Source organism: Zingiber officinale, chromosome 4A (genome assembly GCF_018446385.1).
Source record: "Zingiber officinale cultivar Zhangliang chromosome 4A, Zo_v1.1, whole genome shotgun sequence".
NCBI lineage: Eukaryota > Viridiplantae > Streptophyta > Magnoliopsida > Zingiberales > Zingiberaceae > Zingiber > Zingiber officinale.
The window spans coordinates 15,468,367-15,490,758 of NC_055992.1; the positions used below are offsets into that span (position 1 = coordinate 15,468,367).

General features: G+C 38.7%; 1 protein-coding gene and 1 long non-coding RNA gene across 2 annotated transcripts; both read right to left on the reverse strand.

The window, feature by feature from the left end:
* Positions 1 to 4,679: 4,679 nt before the first annotated feature.
* LOC121973162 (gallate 1-beta-glucosyltransferase-like) lies at positions 4,680 to 6,320 on the reverse strand. Its single transcript, XM_042524742.1, has 2 exons — positions 5,256 to 6,320; positions 4,680 to 5,141 (listed from the first exon to the last, which is right to left on the reverse strand). Exons 1-2 carry the CDS (start codon positions 6,315 to 6,317, stop codon positions 4,734 to 4,736), a joined length of 1,470 nt encoding a protein of 489 aa, XP_042380676.1. The 5' UTR covers positions 6,318 to 6,320; the 3' UTR covers positions 4,680 to 4,733.
* A 1,907-nt stretch (positions 6,321 to 8,227) lies between these two features.
* LOC121969619 lies at positions 8,228 to 14,220 on the reverse strand. The gene is made up of 2 exons (XR_006108584.1): positions 13,636 to 14,220; positions 8,228 to 8,505 (listed from the first exon to the last, which is right to left on the reverse strand). It is a non-coding gene; the product is annotated as an uncharacterized LOC121969619 (long non-coding RNA).
* Positions 14,221 to 22,392: the final 8,172 nt, after the last annotated feature.

A 22,392-nucleotide genomic window follows, 5' to 3' on the forward strand; every position in this document is an offset into this window, starting at 1 on the left:
TTAAGATACTCACAAATAATAGGTAGTCTAATATATTTAGCTAATTGTTCTAGACCTGATATTTCTTTTGCTATAACGAAATTGAGCAGGTTTACCAGCTATCCGGACAGAACGCATTGGGATGCATTAGACAGAGTACTCAGATACCTAAAAGGAACTATATCCTTGGGCTTGTGGTATGGGAGATTCCCTGCAGTCCTGGAGGGATATAGTGATGCTAGTTGGATAGCAGACACTGCTGAGTGTAAAGGCATTACTGGTTATGTCTTTACACTTGGAGGCGGTGCAGTTGCTTGGAGGTCTGTTAAACAGACGATTATATCTCGTTCTACATCTGAGGCAGAATTGTGTGCTTTAGATACCACAGTAGCTGAAGCTGATTGGCTTAAGGGTCTTCTTTCAGAAATTCCCTTGATGGTAAAGCCAATACCTTCTATTTCAGTACACTGTGATAATCAAACAACAATAGCTCAGATTAGAAGCTCCAAGTATAACCAGAAGCAGAAGAGACATGTACGAATAAGATTGAAGTCTATTCGTGAGCTAGTGTCTCTTGGAGTGGTGTCATTGGACTTCGTAAGTTCAAAAGATAATATTGCTGATCCACTCACAAAAGGACTTGATTCTGAGAAAATCAAGAGATCCAGTAAGGGAATGGGACTGAGGCCTATCCTGGCTTCATCTATAGCGGCAACCCAACCTATCTGATTGGAGATCCCAAAAAGTAGGTTCGATGTGGTACAAACAAGCTATAAGGGTGAAACGTAAGCATCAAATTAATTGAGATGTAATCTCATAGTCTCTTCCCTGGATAGATGCTTGACTGCTAGTAAGGATGACCTTAGGAGCTCTTAATGAGTTCAAGGTCTTAATGACAGGATGCTTGCAGTACATCCTTGGAGAACTCACCTATGTAAGTGTAACTGTGAGGCCGCAGTGTGGGGGGTCTAGGCAACTCTCCTTAGCACTTATGAAACAAGATTCGGTGGCATGGCCGTAATGCACCAATCCAGAAGGATTCAACCGTCGTCAGTGATGAGTTGTTACCAATTGATCTTCACATATAAAAGGTTTAAGATCAAGACTCTGTTCTCTTCAAACCTATGTGAATAAGATTGGTGTACTTAGGTGAAAATTCAAACCGGAAGGTATTTTCACTGAAAGCTCATTGCAACCAAGCCTCAGAACATATCTTTGTTTTTGACTAAAATGATTTGAATTTGTGGGGGATTATTGAATTTTGTTTTAAAAAATTCAAAGCATTTTTTTTTGGAGCATTTTTAGTCCCACATTGCTAAGTGGAGAAGCTTGGAAGGGCTTATATAGGAAGCCCTTCCATCCTTGCTTAGCAATAATAAGAGGACCTACACGCATGCGCGGGCCAAGCCCAAATCGAGTGGATTTGGGGGGTTCGAGCCGGAAATCCATAAATCGGGCGTCACGTGCGCGATTAACGCGCGCAGGGGGGGGTGCAAATCCCCAGCCCGTGGGCCTTGCGCTCACGGGCGGCCCGGTCTGGTCTGAACCAAACCAGTTTGGTTTCCGGTTCTGATTCAGACTTCGGTTTTGGTCCGCGTGAGGAAGCGAAGCAGCGCTTCGGTTCTGTCCGCGTCGCGTGAGGATGCGAAACAACACATCCGCGCGGGAGAAGAGGTAGCAGAAGCAAAGTGTGCGTCCCTCCTCTGCACTGCTTCAAGTGTATAAATACACTTCCTCACTTCCTTTCTTCTCAATTCACTCCAGAAAGCATAGTATTCCTACTCCCTTGCTTTCCTTCTTCTTCTTCTTCTTTCTGAGTTCTGAGGCTTGGTTCGCGATCTGAGGTTAAGTCCGAGTGCGGCGCTCGTTTTGGAGTGCACCTACGAGCGACGCGAGCGGTTGTCGGATCTTGGGAGGATTTTGCCGGAGAGCCTCTGCACCGTGGGCGGCAATCAATTCTCTAAAGACAGTTGGCACGTCCGACGCTTCGACCGGAGATACATAATTTCTTAACCCTTACTGTTATTAACGTTTATTGCATGCTCGTCATTTATTGGTGCAATTATAAATTACTGTATTAGCATAATTAGTTCTATTACAGTTATTACACGTTGTACAGAGACTCCATGTCATCTCCTATCATCATAGACGACTAATTGCATATGCCTAGGGCCCCAATTTTATTGGGGCCTAGTATTTTTAATGCATTAAATATATTTTTATGTGTTTTTTAAATAAAATGAAAAAGAATATGACCCGTATGATAAAAGATTGCACAATCTCATTTTCTAAAAATGGGGCCATTATTTTTAATATATTAAATATATTTCTATGTATTTTTTTAAAAGAATGGAAACAAATAGAGCCAACATGATTAAATATTTATATGATCTCAATATATGATCAAAGCTTCTAATTTCGCAAAGATCTTCGTTCTAATGGATAGAGTCAAAGGGATTTTTTTATAACAAATTAAATTTATTTTTAATTATGTATATCATTTTATAAAATCTAATCTATTCCTCTTCCATATCTCTCAATCCTAGCCTACTCTTGTCATGTTTCATATTCATTGGTAATGCTTTCTCTTTTGGTCAAGAACATGAATTCGAAATTTTTTATCTTATTTATATAATGCAAAAATTAAAATACTAGTTTTTTTCGAGTTCCACTCTTCCCTTTTTCCAATCCCCCCTCTGTCCTTCTCTTGGTCATTGAGATTATATTAGAGAAGAGAAACCACACCTAATACTGATCCAGTTAGTGCTACTATGCTCCTTGCTATTAAATTCAAATGATGATGCATTCATCCATATTATGTCCAATCGAAATGGAAGATTTTATTATTTTTTAGTAATAACGAGTTAGATACCTCTACCCTTTTCCTTGATAGACATTAAGTTTAACTTTTATTTAGATGTATTTATACTCATAAATTGTCCGATTTTTTCTTTGTCTCCATTCTATCATTTACAACTATTCTGATTTAGGTGATGAAAAATATGGTTTGTTTCTTTTTTCTTTTGTTGTGTGTCTAAAAAAGTTCTCAATTAGTTCTTGATAAATGATAATGACTTGTTTGATCTCATTACGATCTTTATTTTCTAAGGATTATATTGAGTTTTGTCATTTTGTACCTATATTTTTTTTATTTATTTTACATATCAAAAAGTAAGAAAATTAAATTTTATAAAAAAATTTAAAATTAATATTTTAATTTGTTTTAAAAAAATCAAACTACTATTTTTGATCTGGAATGAAAAAATATAAGATTTTTTTTAAATAATGTTAAAAATTATTTTTTTTTTCCTGTCTAGAATCTCAAATAAGCATGAGCCGGCACTGCTTATCATCACATCATAATTTTAGGGCAAGATCCATCTCTCATTTTTTTTATATATATAATTTAGATGTTTGAGTCTTATACAGTAGAGGGGAACGGTACGATCCGCTGACTAACTACTAAGCAAATCTAAAAGTGTGAACAATTTCTTATTCAACAATCAAAAGTCTTTAAATTTCCGTTCCACCGAAGAAAAATACTCAGTAATATGTGATATTTAAGATTCATGATATGGAAAACTACGTGCGTTGCCGTGTGTGTGCAAGCTCTTTGTTGTTGCTTCTGTAAAGTAATCTTTTTGAATTTTCACGGACCAAATAAATCATATATATTATATCACGTGTTTAATCACTAAAATATCTCTTTTTTGTCGCCTACTGCTACGAGTTATTATCGCCTGTGAAGTCGGTCCTTGATATTTTAAATTAAATTATTATTATTATTATTAATATTATTATTAAATAACATTAATAGATTTATAATTTAACCCGGTTGATATGGATATATTTGACTAGAATAAATTTATCAAGCTAAATTGATGTACTAGTCCCTTGATTTGTATTATTACGGTTTCACTAGAACACGTGATATATGCTACAAATGTGATGGTTAGCTCCTTGCTGATCTTTAATTACGACTCTCTCTTTAGTCTGATTGTGTTAACGTATAATTTTCATCTATTTCACGCTAAAGTCAAACTCGAAGAAGATTTCAGAAAGAAGTAGCTTAAATTTTAAAAAAGAAAAAACATCAAATTTGCTTAGCTTTGCCTTCCTTGAATTCGATTCGAAATAATTTACTAGAGACAAAAAACTATTCCACAATCCTCTAGATCCTTGTGTGTATTGTGTATTCAATGACCTCATTTAATTTGTCCTAATTTCACAGGTGTTAACTCAAGGTTTTCTTCTTCTTTCGTATACTTAATTTCCACAACCACAAATTAACTTCACTAGCTTGCAAGTCAGCTGGATCGTTAGTTTCTCAGGCCTATCTTCTTAAAATGCAACTGAACACGCATGATGGGAGCTAAAGGTCAAAAGTCATGCGATCGTGGCAGAGTTCCAGAAATGAGAGGTAAAATAAAATCATCATCTAACACGGCCTCATACTCTCTAGAAAGGATAAATTATAGAACCATTTGCCCTATTACTATAACTCTTTATATGGGAGAGATTAGACACTGAATAAATTATTTTATATATGTTGAAAATTAACTCCAAAATGTATAACAAATTTATTTTTCCTTGTCCTTTTTTTAAAAAGTTAAATTTATAAGCTTTTCTTTATTTTACAAGAATTAAGTTTTGCAGGTTTAGGAGCGGATTTAGAAATTTTACGCGGAACCAGATTAATGGAGGGGTTTAAAGATATTTTATTAATTATAATTTATGTGTAAAATTTTTAAACATTAAACTACTGTAGTAATTTCATTCGCTAGTGATCTCTTGTTGGTGATCTCGTCGACAAAGGCCTGGATGTGGCGGTCTGACGACCCGTCCTCCGCCACTGCCGCCGTCGCCGCCTTCTTCCACTCCGCCGCCCTCTTCCTGATCTCCTCCCCTCGCTGCTTCGTCGACACCGCCTCGACGCACCGCTTCATCTGCTCCCTTGTCGCCGGTGCTGCTAGCCGCACCCCGACGCCGAATACCTCCACCAGGAACTTGGAGTCCGGAACTTGGTCCCCGAACTGAGGGTAAGTTATCATCGGCACGCCGGCGGTCAAGGCCTCCAGCGTCGAGTTCCACCCGCAGTGCGTCACGAAGCATGCCACCGCCGGATGTGCCAGCACCTCCTCCTGCGGGCTCCACTCAATCACCTATTTCATGGACTGCTTCCATTAATTATATTTATTTAATTATATATTTATTTTATATATATATATATATATATATATATATATATATATATATATATATATATATATATATACCTGGCCACGATCGCCGACGGCGTCCAAGAAGCCTTCCGGGAGGAGGCTGCGCATGTCGCCGCGCACCACCCACAGAAAGGGGCGGTGGGAGTCGCAGAGCCCCCACGCCATCTCCTCCATCTCTTCTTTGCTCAGCACCAAGATGCTGCCCACGGAGACGTACACCACCGAGTGCGGTTCCTGCGCGTCGAGCCACTCCATGCAGTCCTCCGCCTTGAATAGGTCGCCTCGGATACCGGCCGGCGAAGATTTCTCCTCTGGAGGCTCCACCAGCGGCCCGACCGGGATGATCGGAATACGGTCGGAAATCGCCTCTATGGCCTCGCGCTCCAGCTCGTGGAATGTGTTCGCGAACACCCACGCCGCCTTGTTGATGTTCCTAAACTGCTCCAAGATTACCTCCCGCAGCGGCTTGTACTCCGACGTCGGCAGCAGGAAAGTGGGCAGCTCCTCCTGCTTCAGCAGCGGGAGCCCGGGGAGGCGCACCGCCGCCACGTCGGGGTTCTCCTCGGTGGGGAACTTCCCCAGCCCGTGGTGGTAGTAGTAGTAAGTGGCGAACACGGCGGCGGATTGGACCCAGAGCACCCCTCCGGGTATCCCCATCTCCGCCGCCACGTCGAGCGCCCACGGCACGAACGGGTTGTTGATGACGCACGAGACAGGGCGGCCGGCCTCGGCGTGACGGCGAATGATGTCCGCGACGGCCCGCTGGCCGGTCACGCGCACCGCGGGCATGAGCACGTCGAGGTCCTTGCGGCGGACGTCGTCGACGGGAAGCCCGTCGGAGAAAAACTCGAAGCGGATGAAGCCGCGGCCCACAGGCTTGGGTGCCCCAAGGTCGGAGGCGGCCGCGCCGGAATCGGAATTGACCATGCGGTGGCGGATGTCGTGGGTGGAACAGAGAGTGACGAGGAGACCCTTGGCGGCGATGCGCTTGGCGAGGCGGAGCAGCGGGTTGAGGTGACCTTGCCCGGCGAAGGACACCATGAGGACATGAGGGATGCCATGGGCGTTCCCCAGCTCCATTGACAACTCTTCTCCTCCTTCCATGCCAATAGTCATTATATATATCCTTCGTCGGCACTCGGTGCACCGACGACTGTTCCACACCATTGAAATTAAGTAAATTAAAAAATCGAAACTAAGCTATCACATACATGATTTTTCCTAGATTCTATCCTCAATTCTCACAAATCAGACAGAGCAGTGCCGTGCGATAATTTTGCTTAAGACTAAACTCACCAGGCAGTCGAGTGACGGTAATTTGGTGCGTAGAAATAAAAGTCTTCCAGCAATTAATCAGATAGGCCCTTGATATTAGTGAATGTGCAAATCGAATCTCTATATTAATCAAAGTATAATTTATGGTGAAACAGTTTGATTTCTTTGAATTTAATATATTCATTTTTTTTTAAAACAAAAAGAGAAGAAGAAAAATGAACTTTAGTTTTTGATTTTAATTAGTAAACCCATTAGATTTTGATTTGTTAGTAAATTATAAATGTGCATTTAATTTAGTTAATTTTAGATCGTCCTACATTTTCACAAAATGGTTTGAATGTTATAGAAATTAATTAATTTGATCATTAAAAATACTTTAAGTTATTATTATTATTTTCATAATTCAAGTATCTTGGCTTTTGATCCAACTAGCTCTGGAACGACCACCAAGTAATTAAATTTAGAAATGCAAGCGACTCTTCGTCCAACCGCTAACGTTTTAAATTTTTTTTATCGACGGGAGAAAAATACCTTGTAGTATCTCGTAGTTGAGATTGGAATAGTGACTTTAAATTATTCTTTTAGCTGTAACATAGTATATAAATTGGATCATACAATAATGCATATCAAAGAAAGTTCGGCAATTTATCACAGAACACACCTAAAGTTTCTGAATGCCCAGAAAATGCACCCTACTTTCAACATTCCTCCGAAGCACACTTATTTTCCATTATACCACTTCTATCAAAAATTAACCCATTACCTTTTTTTCAAAACACTCGAGTCATAATTTAAAAAATAATAATTTTTTTGGTTCGGATAAATTTTTTTAAAAAATTAATCTATTAAAAGTATTTTTTTTCTATTTTTTAATATCCAATTACAAAAAAGGAAAAGGAAAAAGAAAATAATACAATAAAAATTAATTATTTTATTAAAAATTTTCCAATCTAAATTTATATTAAATTAATATTATTCCATCTAAGCGAGTAAAAATTTAGTTAAACTAAATTAATAAAATGTAAAAGTTTAGTTCAATTATTTTAAAAATTTATTTAGTTAAACTAAATTAATAAAATTTAAAAGTTTAGTTGATTTATTTTAAAAATTTATTTATTTTTAATATCAATTATTTCGAATAATTCGTTCAATTTCAATTTTAAAACTTCTAATTCAATTAAATCAAATAAATTAATATTATCAACTAATTTTAAAAAGATTAATACCTTCGTAATTTAGAATTGTAGAAGAAATAAGTTTTAAAAAAATATATTTAAAATTATTTATATTTATAATAAATTTTAAATTTTATTTATATAATTTAATAATTTAGAAGAAACAAGGTGTGCCCTTTAATAATGTTGAAAGTAGGAGGCGCCTTTTAGGTATTTGGGAACTTTAGGAGCCTCTTTAATAAATTGCCGAAGGAAGTTTCGATTAAAAGTTTGTCAATAGCCGCGGCCCAATTTGGCCGACCTATTCCAAACATAAAACTTTTGTTTCTAGTGACATGTGGCATGCGAGGCGTGAAGGAGGAGTCGTGAAATGATGGATAACTCTATTTTCTTTTCAATATAACATTAAAAATTCAAGAATCTGTCACCTAGCACTTCGAATTCCGTTGCAAATCTTGAACCAGAATAATAGCTCAAATGCAATCTTCCCTTTAAACATTTATCTCCATAGATTAATTTGTTGATACATATACGATTTGATTGTCGTCGTCAAAGATGAATACATGGCACATGGAGTGAACTAATAAGAAAAAGGGGAAGAGGATTCTTATAACAGAGAAAACAAGGTTACACGCGCAGTCCTTACAGAAAACAATCTCTTTCTGATATCTGTCTTGGAACAACTTTAAGATACCTTGTCAAAACCTGATGTTTAAGCATCAAGACCACCAACTAGAACAAAATAATATAGGAATAGGATATATAGCCTATTATCCCACTAACAAATATTCTGAATAGAATCGCAGGTAGTCTTCCTGTCTACTTCATTCTTCATATTTTTCTTTCTCCAACTTCTGCAAATTATAAGACTTATGTATGAGTTCAATCAGATACTGGTAACTTTCATGCATAGTATTATTAACACAGTGCACAATGATGATGGCTAAATTACTAGAAGTATTCAAGACTATTACTAATAAAATTCAAATCTTTCAAATTTCTTGCATTAGTATGAAATCTTTACGTGAATTTTGAATATATTGTATTTTTAATGATTTATTCTGGTTTACGAACCATTCACATGTAATATAATTTATTTATATTTTTTAAGAACTAACACATTCATTTGAATATTTGTATCTTAGCCATGTTATATCCTCTTAGCTAAAAAAGACTAAAGCAATGAGTTAATAGAATGGCATGAAAGAATAACACACCATTTTTGAAGATTGATTCCAGAGTCAAGCTAATAGTTTAATTATTTAGTTAGAATAAGTCGATGGATGAACTGTTTTCTTAGTATTGTGAAAATTATTACACGAATGCAGAGCATAATGCACCTAAGTTACGCCTTTATAAATGTTTGGATAGACTAAATTATGAAACCTCAATTTAATGTAATACAATAGCTTACAATCTAAGAGCATCCACAATAGGGGGTATTTGGAGGGGATATTTCTCCAAATATCCCCAATGTCAAATATCCCCCATTGGAAGGGGATATTATGGAGGAGATTTGAAATCACCAGGCATATTATGCCTGGTGATTTCTCTCTCTTTGTTTTGTTAACAAAAACAAATTAAAACAATATATTTAATGGTGGAATTTGGAATATTTGATAGTAGGGTATTTAATAGGCGGGTCCCATAAAAATTTAGTTTGTGGGATATTTGATTGTGGGATTTTTGGGATATTTAAGGAGTGGGATATTTGATTGATGAAGTGGATGTGGGGACCATAAATATTTGAGAGAAATATTCGATCTTATTGTGGATGCTCTAACAAAGGAGTTTTAAAAGCTTGGATGAGCAGGCTCATATTAACTTATATTTGCTCATTTGAGTTGGTGGTTGGGTCCACCAAGTTAATGGGTTAGTTCTCTTATTAAAGCCAAAATTGCTATGCGAGGGAATCCAATCTCAGGTATGGTTTGCTGTTGGAAAGAGCAGTCTTTGTGAATGTGTAGCCACCATTGGACCTGCACCAACATTATGATGATTCTAACCTATAGGTGGATGCCAATCCTTAACCTAAAAAATTGTAACACTTCGATTTAGTTTCACATGATGAGTTGCAGTCTAATAAAGCAGACTTATAAGCTTATATGAGTTATTCTTTAAGTTAGGATTAAGTACTTTGGGTGAGTATTTGGATTTAACAAGTTAATTGGTCAATTCTCTAAATTTTTTAAGCAATTCATGACAAACATCTATTTAGAAGACCAAGTAGACCTCCCTTCATTTGCTTATATAGTCATATGGGAATAAAGCCCCTTGCTTGAGATAATGCATGATGATTTAAACAGCTCCAAGTCTGAGTTGCATGGAACACATTTTAAATACTAATTAAATCAATTAAAGAAATATAAAAATAACAAGTTATTTCACTAGCACATTTTAAATATTAACTAAAACAACAGGAAGAAAAGTCAAAATAATAAGTTATTTTACTCGCTAGCATCGGCATTGCAAGAATTTTTTTTGCTAATTATTCTAGTAAAACTAATTTTTCTAGTGAAGATCTGAAACCAGATGAATACACTGTGCAAGTTATCAGGGGTCATCTCCCAATGAAGATATTGGTGTAAAGGGCCAACATGCACTTACTAAGGGTGCAAGGGATACACCCTTGACTCAACCCAAAGAGTTCTCTGCAGAAGTTCTAGAGGAAGTTGATAACACTTCCAAACCTTTCACCTTAACCAAATGCTATTGACTTGGAGGTGCTGTTCTGCAAACCATATGTTTACCAACCCATCATGATGTTCTTAATGTTGGAGTGTATACTAAAAGCCTAGCTTTTGTAAACATTTATTTTTGAAATAAAAGAATCATATTGATCAAATGTCTATATTTATTTATTGCATATAGTTGTTCAATTAATTTATAAGGTACATAACATGGTGTATGTTATCAGCTCTTTATAAATTATAAACAGTTGCTCACGACTAAGATGGAAAGGAACAAACCATTGGTATAGTCGTAATGTAATTAAGTATTAGTTTATCTTGACTAATAAATTACGTTAGTACACTCTAAGTGTATTGAGTAGGACCATTTTAGGTAAGTTCTTTTTATATTGACTTCATAAAAGAACTAGACCTTAATTATTATGGAAGTGTGTGCTCTTAATCCTAATATAATAACAAGCATATATATTTAGTATCTATTTCTTTAACTTATCAAAGGGTGAGATTTAGTTTGATAAATCAATATGCCCGATAAATTGGGAAATGATATTACTTATAATGTGTGTTGTTGATTATAGAAGGAAACTGTGTCCTAGTTATCTAGGTTGAGAATGTTCCCAAGAGGAGCTTATAAGGATTGACATGTTAAACCTTGTAGGTGGACTTAGTCCGACATGACAATGAGGTTGAGTGGTACTACTTTTGGACTTAGATATTAATTAAGTGAGTTGTCAGTAACTTACTTAATTAGTGGACATTCGTTATCTTAAACACAGGGAGCCTAACACACTCATGATAAGAAGAGCCCATAAATGTAATTTGGGATTGGTGCGGTAATGCAACAATAACTCTCTAGTGGAATGAGTTATTGTTGATGAACTTGAGTTGTATGTTCGGGGCGAACACGAGATACTCAAGCTCATCGGAAGGCCAAAACCAATTTCTCGTCTAGGTCCCTATCGTAGCCTCATTAAAGTCTCAAGTCCATCCAAATAAAAGTCTTTCTTGGTGTCCAAGAAAGGAGGTCGGCTCATTGCTTGGTGACCAAGCAATGGTCGGCCACCATCTCCTTAAGAGGGCCGACCCTCTTGCTTGGTGACCAAGCAAGTAGAGGTCGGCCATAATAAATTCAAATAGGAGGGGTGCTTTGAATTTTTAAAATCTTCTCTTTGTAGAAAACTATAAGTTTTAAAAGAGATTTTAATTTTAAAAACTTTCCTTATTTGAATTAGGTCACATGGTTTAATAGAGAGTTTTAAAAGTTTTAAAAATTTTCTTTTTTTAATCATCCTCATGGTTTTAGAAAAAAAAGGAAAAGAAGTTTTAAAAATTACAATTTTCTATTCATGTTAAAAAAGGAAATTTTTGAAGAGAAGTTTTAAATTTTAAAACATGGTTTTAATTTTTTAAAACTTTCCTTTTTAACATCCACTTTAGGAAAGAGAGCTTGTAAAATTTTATAAGAGGATTTCTTCTTGTAAAATTTTATAAAAAAAAATTATTATTCCTTCCTATAAGTGACCGGCCACCCTTGCTTGGTGCCCAAGCAAGGGGCCGACCAAGATTAAATCAAGTCAATCATTGATTTGGTGATTGATTCAATCAAGAGGAAAGAAAAAGAAAAAGAAAAAAGAAAAAAGAAAAAAGAAAAAAGAAAAAAGGAAAAACAAGAGGAAGATTTTAATTTTTGTAAAAATTCTTCCCTTATTTGCCTTGGGCAAGTAATATAAAAGAAGGGGTGAGGAGGCCTCATGAGATACAATTCTTATTCTCTAGCTTGGTGATCCTCAACTGACCGACCCTCTCTCCTTCTCTTCTCTCTTTGCTCTCTTTTCTCTTTGGTGGTGGTGGTCGAATACTTGAAGGAGGAGAAACTCTTTTGGATGGTGTTCATCTTGGAGGATCGTCGCCCACACGACGTCCAAGGCAAGACGAGGAATACGGCAGAAGATCTTGAGGTCATTAGCTTGCAAAGAAAAGGTATAACTAGTAATTTTCTTTCGTATCATGCTAGTTATTTTTCTTTGTTAGAATTCCAAACACAAGAGGCATTAGATCTAATTTTTCGAATTAGTAATTTGTGTTTGTGTTTTTCTTTATTTTTCTAATTTGTGATTCGATTTTTATTTTGGGTTAAACCTAGAGTTATATAAGGAAATTAAATATTAGCTTTCCTTAAAAGGCTTTGTCTAGGAAGTGGTGGTTACTCCCATATCCAAGAAGGCCTTGTGCCTCGCCATGTGTAACCTGGAAGCCAATTTTGGAAATTAATATTTAATGGGATTTATAATATAGGTGGATTTGAATCAATAGTGTTAAGTTCCGCTTGTGATTCAAATCTAAACCATTAAGAACAGATAAGTTAAATTTGGAATCAATGATGTTAAGTTCCGTCTGCGATTCCTAATTTAACTTCTAAAGAACACAATAGGTTATTTAGGAAAAGTTCGACACTTGTACAAAATTTTTGTACAGTGGAACCGGTACGATCTTTCTAGGATAACCAACACTTAACCCAGACTTACTATTCCAGCCTTCCAGGCTTGTCAACTGATATCATAGGAACCTAATAAAAATGAAACTACATGCTCTAAGCACTTTAGCATATAACATAAGAGGCAAACCATCACATAGTGAGTAGCAGTTTCAGCATGAAAATATTGGTCGTGTAATATGTGGTAATAGGGAGCCAAACAAAATCTCTTTGTGCAGTTGTGCACATACAAAATCCATGTATCTTGTTTGATGTTGTTTCTTCTTCTTTTGTGATTTTATCTTCTTGTTCTATGTATTTATCTTCTACAAGTCCGTGGTTGTTATGTTCCTAATATACAAAAAATTATCGAGTCCCTAACTGGCATAAGAGCTATATCAGATTTATTCTAACACCTGGAACTCAATTATTTCTGCTAGTGACCAAAAAAATACTCAAAGCAAGAAATTCAGTATCTGGATGTAATCTAATTATACCAATATGATTTGATGAGGAAGCTTTGAGTACAGTTATAATTCATTGCTGATTTATCGTCAATTATTTAGACCTAGAATGTTAAGCTAAAGACATTAAAGATGGATTTTTGCGACTCATCAGAGTGATGTAAACCCTAACATAAATGCCATTCTCCACCGAAGACCAAAACTCTAGCCAATCTAATTCATTTCATAATCAATAAAAATTATCCTAAACAAACTCCTAAAGCTTAGGGAATCGCTAACAACTGCACCAAATTCAAACCGCTATTGATCGAATGAAGAAAGCAAGAGTAAAATAAAGAAGAAGATGAGGGAACTGACGGATTGAGCATTGTGCCAAGAGATGCCCCGATAGAGGTTGACGGAGAAGGTAGCTGTCAAGTAGAGCGTCGTCGCTGCCAGCGCCCCCGTCAACCCTTTGAAGATGATATCCGCCGCTGATGCCATCTATTCTTGCACTCTCTTCTAGTCTCTCTCTCTCTCTCTCTCTGATTTGCTTCTGAGACCTCGGATTTTAACCTAACGTTTGACGCGATTAAAGCCCATTAAATCATGGCCCAACTACGATCACAAGTTAATTTTCAGAACTTTTTTTAAAATTTTTTCCCTATTTTTTCCTCTTCGATTTGGACGTTTTTTTTTTTCGAGTCCGTGCTTTCTCATTTTTACGAATAAAAAATAGAAACGTAAAATAAGCGGTGAGTTCACAGGTGGGTGACAAATTTGAGGCAGTCATAAGTGGTCAACGGGCTCATAATAGGCCGTGAGCTTGGGGCAGGGATTTTTTTGTCCAGGATCTTTGGATTAATCTTGGATTTTTGCATGTTCATTAAATGGATATACTGTACCCCATCTGTTAAATAAGTAGGATCCAATTCATCCCACCAATGAACATGCAGGGCCTCATCTGATCCAGAAGATTTTGGATCAGAGGATCTGATCTCGTGAGCTTGCGGTTGTGAGTCATGGCCGACGATAAAATGTCGTGTCCCAGTGTCGATCGGACGGCTATGGCATTTTCATGATGTATACTGCATCCTTGAGATGTGATTTAGTTCGTCTGATCGGCACTGGAACACGATATTTTCGAGACAGAGGATTTCATTTGTCTCTTCTGATCCAGAAAATTCTGGACCAGAAGATTTGACCTCGTGAGCTTGCGGTTGTGAGCCATGGCCGACGATAAAATGGTCAACGTTGGAGAAAATTATTTGTATATTCCCTCGGGCTATCACTTGTGCGGTATCGAGCTCCTAGTTTGAAGTAGACCGACTTCCAACTCTTGCAGCGGATTGACCATTTGGGACGTTAGTTAATTGGCGCGCAGTCGCTTGCGTTTCATGAATCACACCCCTTGAGGGTGTATTCTGGATAACTGAATTATCAAAATAAATAAACAAATAAACATAAATCAAATTCATTCCTTTTTGCTCGCTTGTCCTTTATCATCGCTCAAGGGAAAAGGGGCAAAGAGTCAGTTAATTAGCCCATGGATTCTCTCGTGGAATCGGAATTTCCAACGAACTCATGGATGGTATAGTTTATGCTCTCGAGAAAAAAAAAATGCAAGGAAGATGCGGGCACAGTTCATCTGGCTGTTTCTCGCTTGCTTTCAAAGTTGTACTAAAATTCTTCTATAAAAAAAATACTCTTGGTTCTCTTGTGATTTCTCCGTGTCAAGGATTTTTCATGTAAATCTACGTGTGTTTAGAATTTTTGTTTCTTTTTGTATTTTATTTTTTTTATTGTCATAAATTTCTAATAACTTGTTATAAGAGCCTAGGCTTGGTTTCGGAGTTATGATGACTATGAAGTACGATATTCCGTTATTGAATCGAAACACTAAATTTTTATTGTGGCAAGTTAAGATGTTGGTTGTTTATCTCTTTCTTTAAAAGTTATATTAAAATTGTTCGATAAAAAAATATTCTCAATTATTTTCTTGTGATTTTTCTCTGTCAAGGATTTTCCACATAAATTTAGGCGTATTTAGAATTTTTATTTCTTTTTTACTTCATTTTTCGTTTAGTGTCATAAATTTCTAATAAATTAATATTGTTTTCAGAGTTATGGCGACCATGAAATACGATATTCCGCTATTGAATCGAAACACTAAATTTTCATTGTGACAAGTTAAGATGTGGACTATTTTGGCACAGATGGATTTGGATGATGCTTTGTTAGGGTTTGAAAAGATGTTATCTTCATGGAGTACTGAGGAAAAATAGCGCAAGAATCAAAAAGTCTTATCTCAAATTCATCTGCATGTGTCAAATCAAATTCACCAAGATTGTTTGAAAGAAAAATTTATTGTGTTGTGGTTGAGATTGGAACAATTGTGTTTGACGAAAAGTCTAACTAGCAAACTGCACTTAAAGTAGCGTCTATATTCTCATCGTATGGCTGAAGGTACATCTTTAGAAGAACATTTGACTATTTTTAAAGGAATTATCTTTAATTTGGAATCCATGGAAATCAAGTATAATGAAGAGGATTTAGGTTTGATACTATTGTGTTCGCTACCTACCTCGTATGTTGTTTTCAAAGATACTATTTTATACAATCGTGACTCTCTAACTCTGGATGAAGTTTATGATGTTTTATTCTCTAAGGAGAAGATGGATAAGCTCGTCGGTGAATCTGAGGCCAAAGGTGAGGGTCTTGTTATACGATGGAGACTGCAAGAAAGAAATTCTAACGGTAATAACAAAGGCATGTCAAAATCCAAAGAGTAATAAGGATAAGGCGTGTCAATATTGTAAGAAAAAGGTCATATTATGACAAAGTGTTACAAGCTACAGAATAAGAACAATAAGACGAAAACAATCAGAAAAATCTAGTGAAGCTGATGTTGCTAAAGATCATAGTGATGGGATTAGGGAACTCTTAGTTGTGTCTGATGGTGATTCTAAACAAAGCGACGAGTGGATTCTTGATTCTGGTTGTACGTTTCATATGTGCTCCAATTGAGACTAATTTTCATTGTGACAAGATGTTGGTTGTTTCTCTCTTTCTTTAAAAGTTATACTAAAATTGTTCGATAAAAAAATATTCTCAATTCTTTTCTTGTGAGTTTTCCTTGTCCAGGATTTTCCACATAAATTTAGGTGTGTTTAGAATTTTTATTTCTTTTTTACTTCATTTTTAGTTTATTGTCATAAATTTCTAATAAATTAGTATTGTTTTCGGAGTTATGGAGACCATGAAATACAATATTCCGCTATTGAATTGAAACACTAAATTTTCATTGCAACAAGTTAAGATGTGGGTTGTTTTGACATAGATGGATTTGGATGATGTTTTGTTAGGGTTTGAAAAGATGCTATCTTCATGGAGTACTAAGGAAAAGTAGCGCAAGGATCAAAAAGTCTTATCTCAGATTCATCTGTATCTGTCAAATCAAATTTTCCAAGATTGTTTGAAAGAAAAATCCGCTGTGTTGTGATTGAGATTGGAGCAGTTGTATCTGATGAAAAGTCTAACTAGCAAACTGCACTTAAAGTAACGTTTATATTCTCATTGTATGGCCGAAGGTACATCTTTAGAAGATCATTTGACTATTTTTAAAGGAATTATCTTTAATTTGGAATCCATGGAAGTCAGGTATGATGAAGAGGATTTAGGTTTGATATTATTGTGTTCGCTGCCTACCTCGTATGCTGTTTTCAGAGATTCTATTTTACACAGTTGCGAGTCTCTAACTCTGGATGAGTTTATGATGCTTTATTCTCTAAGAAGAAGATGGATAAGCTCGTCGGTGAATTTGAGGCCCAAGGTGAGGGTCTTGTTATACGAGGGAGACTGTAAGAAAGAAATTCTAACAGTAATAACAAAGGCATGTCAAAATTCAGAAATAATAAGGATAAGACATGTTGATATTGTAAGAAAAAGGTCATATTATGGCAGAGTGTTACAAGCTACAAAATAAGAACAATAAGGTTGGCGATAGTCAAAAGGGAAAATAACCAGAAAAATCTAGTGAAGCTGATGTTGTTGAAGATCATAGTGATGGGATTAGGGAACTCTTAGTTGTGTCTAATGGTGATTATAAACAGAGTGACGAGTGGATTCTTGATTCTGGTCATACATTTCATATGTGTCCCAATTGATACTAATTTTCAACATATAAAATTGATTTTAGAGGTGTTGTCTTGATGGATAATGACACATCTTGTAAAATTATAGATATTGGAATAGTCAAAATTAAGATGTTTGATGAAATTGTTCAGACACTAGGTGATGTGAGGTATGTCCCTGATATGAAGAGAAATCTGATCTCTCTAAGTACTCTTGACTTAAAAGGGTACAAGTATATTGGTGAAGGTGGAGTTCTAAAGGTCAACAAAGGTTCTCTTATAGTAATGAAGGGATATATAAAAACTTTCGATTTGTATGTTTTGCAAGATTCTATAATTATGGGTGATACTGTTGTTGCTAGTCCTTCATTATCTGATAATGACATCATGAGGCTTTGGCATATGCATTTGGATCACATGAGTGAGAACGATATGATTGAATTGAGTAAGAGAGGATTTCTTGGTGGGCAAAGTATTAATTAAGATATTGAAATTATGTGAGCATTGTGTTTTTGACAAGTAAAAAAGAGTCAAGCTTTCGGCAGACATCCACAACATGAAGGGGACACTATACTACATTCACTCTGATCTTTGGGAACTGTTCAAGGTGTCACACCCCGAGTAGGGATGGCAATTTTCCCCGCGGGTTTGGGGCCCCGCGAGGAAAACCCGAAATGGGGATGGGGATCCCCGATTTTTCGGGGATGGGGCGGGTTTGGGGCGGGTATGGGAATACTATCCTCATCCCCGAACCCGCCCCGAATATATTATTATTAATATTAATAAATAATAATATGATTTTTTTAAAAAGTATTTATAATAGTGTTAATATTAATATTAAAAATTTTGAAAATATTATTATTAATAATATTATTAATATTGATATTAATATTAATTGTTGGTGATGAATGATGATGATATATGTTCTTCAGTTTAGGAATACTTTCATAAATCATATTGTATAATTACTTTAAAAGGAACAAATAATTAAGTGGAAAAACTTGGTCTAACAACTCAGATCATTTTGTACTCTTCTCATTCAATTTCGCTGATGCACGAGGAACCTGAAAGCTCAGCCCATGTTTCATAACTTGTCGTGACCAAAGTTGTTCTCTAATTCGGTTCAAATACTAAATTTGGGAATGGGGCGGGGATGGGGAATCCCCGAACCCGAAAAAATGAAAACGGGGCGGGGATGGGAATGGCAAACCCGCCCCCGCCCCGCCCCATTGCCATCCCTAACCCCGAGGAGTCCCAGCTAGAGGAAAATCCGACAACATCTCCCATGTACCAATGTCAATCTAAATCATTTCTACATCCACAGATATATATCAGCCATACTCGGTTGGAATATATATACAACCACACAATTTATATTCAGCCCACTCGGTTGTAACGACAAAAATACTACTACGCAGTTATATATATATATATCTAATAGCCCACTCGGCTGTACTAAAAGAAGAACACAGCAGAAAATACAACAGAAAACCATTACAAACCAAACGAATGACTGCTAGCCGGCTAGACTTACACAACACAATGAACAATACAAAACACCACATCACAACACTCCAGAACCAAAATCGAAATTCTACATGCTAAGTAAACCAAAACATAGACTAATTAAAGTCCAAATGAAAACCAGAAACAGGTCTTCGGATGTGACGTAGGAACCGATAGACAGGATACTCCAAGCGACTCCACAAATCTACCTACTACCTGAAAAAGAAATAGCTCAACGGAGTGAGTTCAAAAACTCCGCTGATATCAGGCTGACATGCCTAGTAAGATATAACTAATAGAAATAATCATGGAGTGCAATCTTCTAATCAATAATAAGAAATACAAATTGAAAAGATAACAGAAGAAGAACTGTACTCACCAGGACCTCCTATCCAGATGTAAGGGTCGTCATACTAGATATATAATGTCTCATGTATGTATGTCAATCATATGTGATCCGACAGTAAAGATGGGGGACCCCCTTTGAGGGAAGTCAGCGCCACGTGGAGGTCAAAAGCCTAAGGGCAAGATGAGGTTCGGCCGATCGGGCAAGGGTCAGATCAACCTTCCGGACGGGTCAGAACAGAAGCAAAGACAACCCGACGGGGAGTCGGGTCTCCGACGCTCATGGTGAACAAGGTCGCCGGGCCAAGCGAGTAGCCCGCTCGGCCGAGGCATAAAGCAGTAATGCTGTGAACAGTTTCATCCGAGCACACGACCTGGAATCTCCTGACCGGATCAGTACCTACGTCCGATCGGACGTGATGGGACTGTCGAGCGGCCGGACGCTCGGCGCAGGAACAGAAGGGACAAAAGAACATCGGGAAACATCCTCTAACAACAGGCATGTCCCACGACCAAGTCATACGCTGAACCTTATGACAGAAGGTTCTGTCGTCTCATCAGAGAGGTGCTCGGACTGTAGCGGTATGGTGTCAGGCAAGCTCCTCTGACAAGCCCATACTGAGGTATGGTAAGGGGAAACGTATTCACCTCGGTATGTGTGCACAAGCCTCTTCACAGCTCTATATAAGGGTCCTCACACTTCGCCGGAGGTACGCAATCACACATTCTTGGATATTCGAAGTCACTTCATAGTTTCCTCTTGCCTGACTTGAGCATCGGAGGGTCGTCGCCGGGAACCCCTTCCCAACCCGACTTCCTTGCAGGTTCGCCGGAGCTCCCTACGGCCGGTCGGAGATCCACGTCATCAGTTCGGAGAGCGCCACGTGCCCAGCGTCCATTGATTCAGCGTTCGAACAGGATCAAATTGGCGCCGTCTGTGGGAACGCACCTGAATCCGAGCGGAAGACCGTCGAGCTCCGACGTTAAAAATCGAGAGTCGCGCCGGCGACTATAAACCCTCCGACCGGAAGACCGTCGAGCTCCGACGTTAAAAATCGAGTCACGCCGGCGACTATAAACCCTCCGAGCGGAAGACCGTCGAGCTCCGACGTTAAAAATCGAGAGTCGCGCCGGCGACTATAAACCCTCCGGCCGGAAGACCGTCGAGCTCCGACGTTAAAAATCGAGTCACGTCGGTGACTATAAACCCTCAGGCGAAGACCGTCGAGCTCCGACGTTAAAATCGAGAGTCGCGCGGCGATTATAAACCTCCGTGGGAAAACCGCCGAGCTCAGGCGTTAAATATCGAGTCGGGCCGACTATAAACCCTCCGGCGGAAGGCCGTCGAGCTCAGGCGTTAAAATCAAGAGTCGGGACTATAAACCCTCGGCGGAAGACCGCCGACTCGGCGTTAAAATCGAGAGTTGCGCGCGACTATAAACCCTCCGTGGGAAAATCGTCGAGCTCAGGCGTTAAAATCGAGTCGGCGACTATAAACCCTCCGGCGGAAGACCGTCGAGCTCCGACATTAAAAGTCGAGTCGGCGACTATAAACCCTCCGAGCTGAAGACCGTCAAGCTCAGGCGTTAAAATCGAGTCGTGGCGACTATAAACCCTCTAGGAAGACCGCCGAGCTCGACGTTAAAATCGAGAGTCGGACTTTAAACCCTCGGCGGAAGATCGTGGAGCTCAGGCGTTAAAACTCGAGAGTCGAGCCGACGACTATAAACCCTCCGGCGGAAGACCGCCGAGCTCAGGCGTTAAAATCGAGTCGCCGTATAAACCCTCCGTGGGAAGACCGTCGAGCTCAGGCGTTAAAAATCGAGTCGGTGGCGACTATAAACCCTCCGGCGGAAGCCCGTCGAGCTCGATGTTAAAATCGAGAGAGGCGCCATAAGACAATGAAGAGGTCGACTCTAAGTCGTTTGGCCAATGTCGACTATAAACCCTCCGGCGGAAGACCGCCGAGCTCGACATTAAAATCGAGAGTCGGAGGACTATAAACCCTCGGCGGAAGACCGTCGAACTCCGACGTTAAAAATCGAGAGTCGCGCCGGCGACTATAAACCCTCCGACCGGAAGACCGTCGAGCTCCGACGTTAAAAATCGATTCGCACCGGCGACTATAAACCCTCCAAGCGGAAGACCGTCGAGCTCCGACGTTAAATATCGAGAGTCGCGCCGGCGACTAAAAACCCTCCGAGCGGAAGACCGTCGAGCTCCGATGTTAAATATCGAGAGTCGCGTCGGTGACTATAAACCCTCCGAACGGAAGATCGTCGAGCTCCGACGTTAAAAATCGAGAGTCGCGCCGACGACTATAAACCCTCTGGTCGGAAGACCATCGAGCTCCGACGTTAAAAATCGAGTTGTGCCGGCGACTATAAACCCTCCGAGCGGAAGACCGTCGAGCTCCGACGTTAAATATCGAGAGTCGCGCCGGCGACTATAAACCCTCCGGCTGGAAGACCGTCTAGCTCCGACGTTAAAAATCGAGAGTCGCATCGGCGACTATAAACCCTCCGACCGGAAGGCCGTCGAGCTCCGACCGGAAGGCCGTCGAGCTCCGACGTTAAATATCGAGAGTCGCACCGGCGACTATAAACTCTCCGAGCGGAAGACCGTCGAGCTCCAACGTTAAAAATCGAGAGTCACACCGGCGACTATAAACCCTCCGGCCGGAAGACCGTCGAGCTCCGACGTTAAAATTCGAGAGTCGCACCGGCGACTATAAACCCTCCGGCCAGAAGACCGTCGAGCTGAGGGCAGACTATTAAGTCGTTTGGCCGATCAGCCAACTACCCTAAAGTACTTCGGGAACATCTGGCGAAAATCCCGTTTGCGAAACAGGATATATTCCGCCGAGCGGACTAGCTACGCAAAATACCGAGGAGAAGCAAAGGAACATGAACAACGGTAGTTGGCGAGCCGAGCGGATAACACTCGTATTGACTAGCAAAAGAAAAAGAAAAAGAAAATAAAAGGATAGCATTAAAGAAATTAAGGCCGAGCGGTCGAATTACAAAAATGGATAAGTGTTTGGCCGAGCGACCGAGTTACATAAAAACTTCCTATTCAAGGAAATCATAAATGTCCTGGGGGATGGTGCCGAGAAGCGCCGCTTGGTCTTGGGCCGGGATGATGACAGAGT

Excerpts from the sequence above, each read along its gene's own strand:
- LOC121973162 (XM_042524742.1), bottom strand. The coding sequence starts at position 6,317 with ATGACTATTGGCATGGAAGGAGGAGAAGAGTTGTCAATGGAGCTGGGG. Across the intron at positions 5,142-5,255 it reads CCGTCGGCGATCGTGGCCAG|GTGATTGAGTGGAGCCCGCA; the intron begins GTATATATATAT and ends TCCATGAAATAG.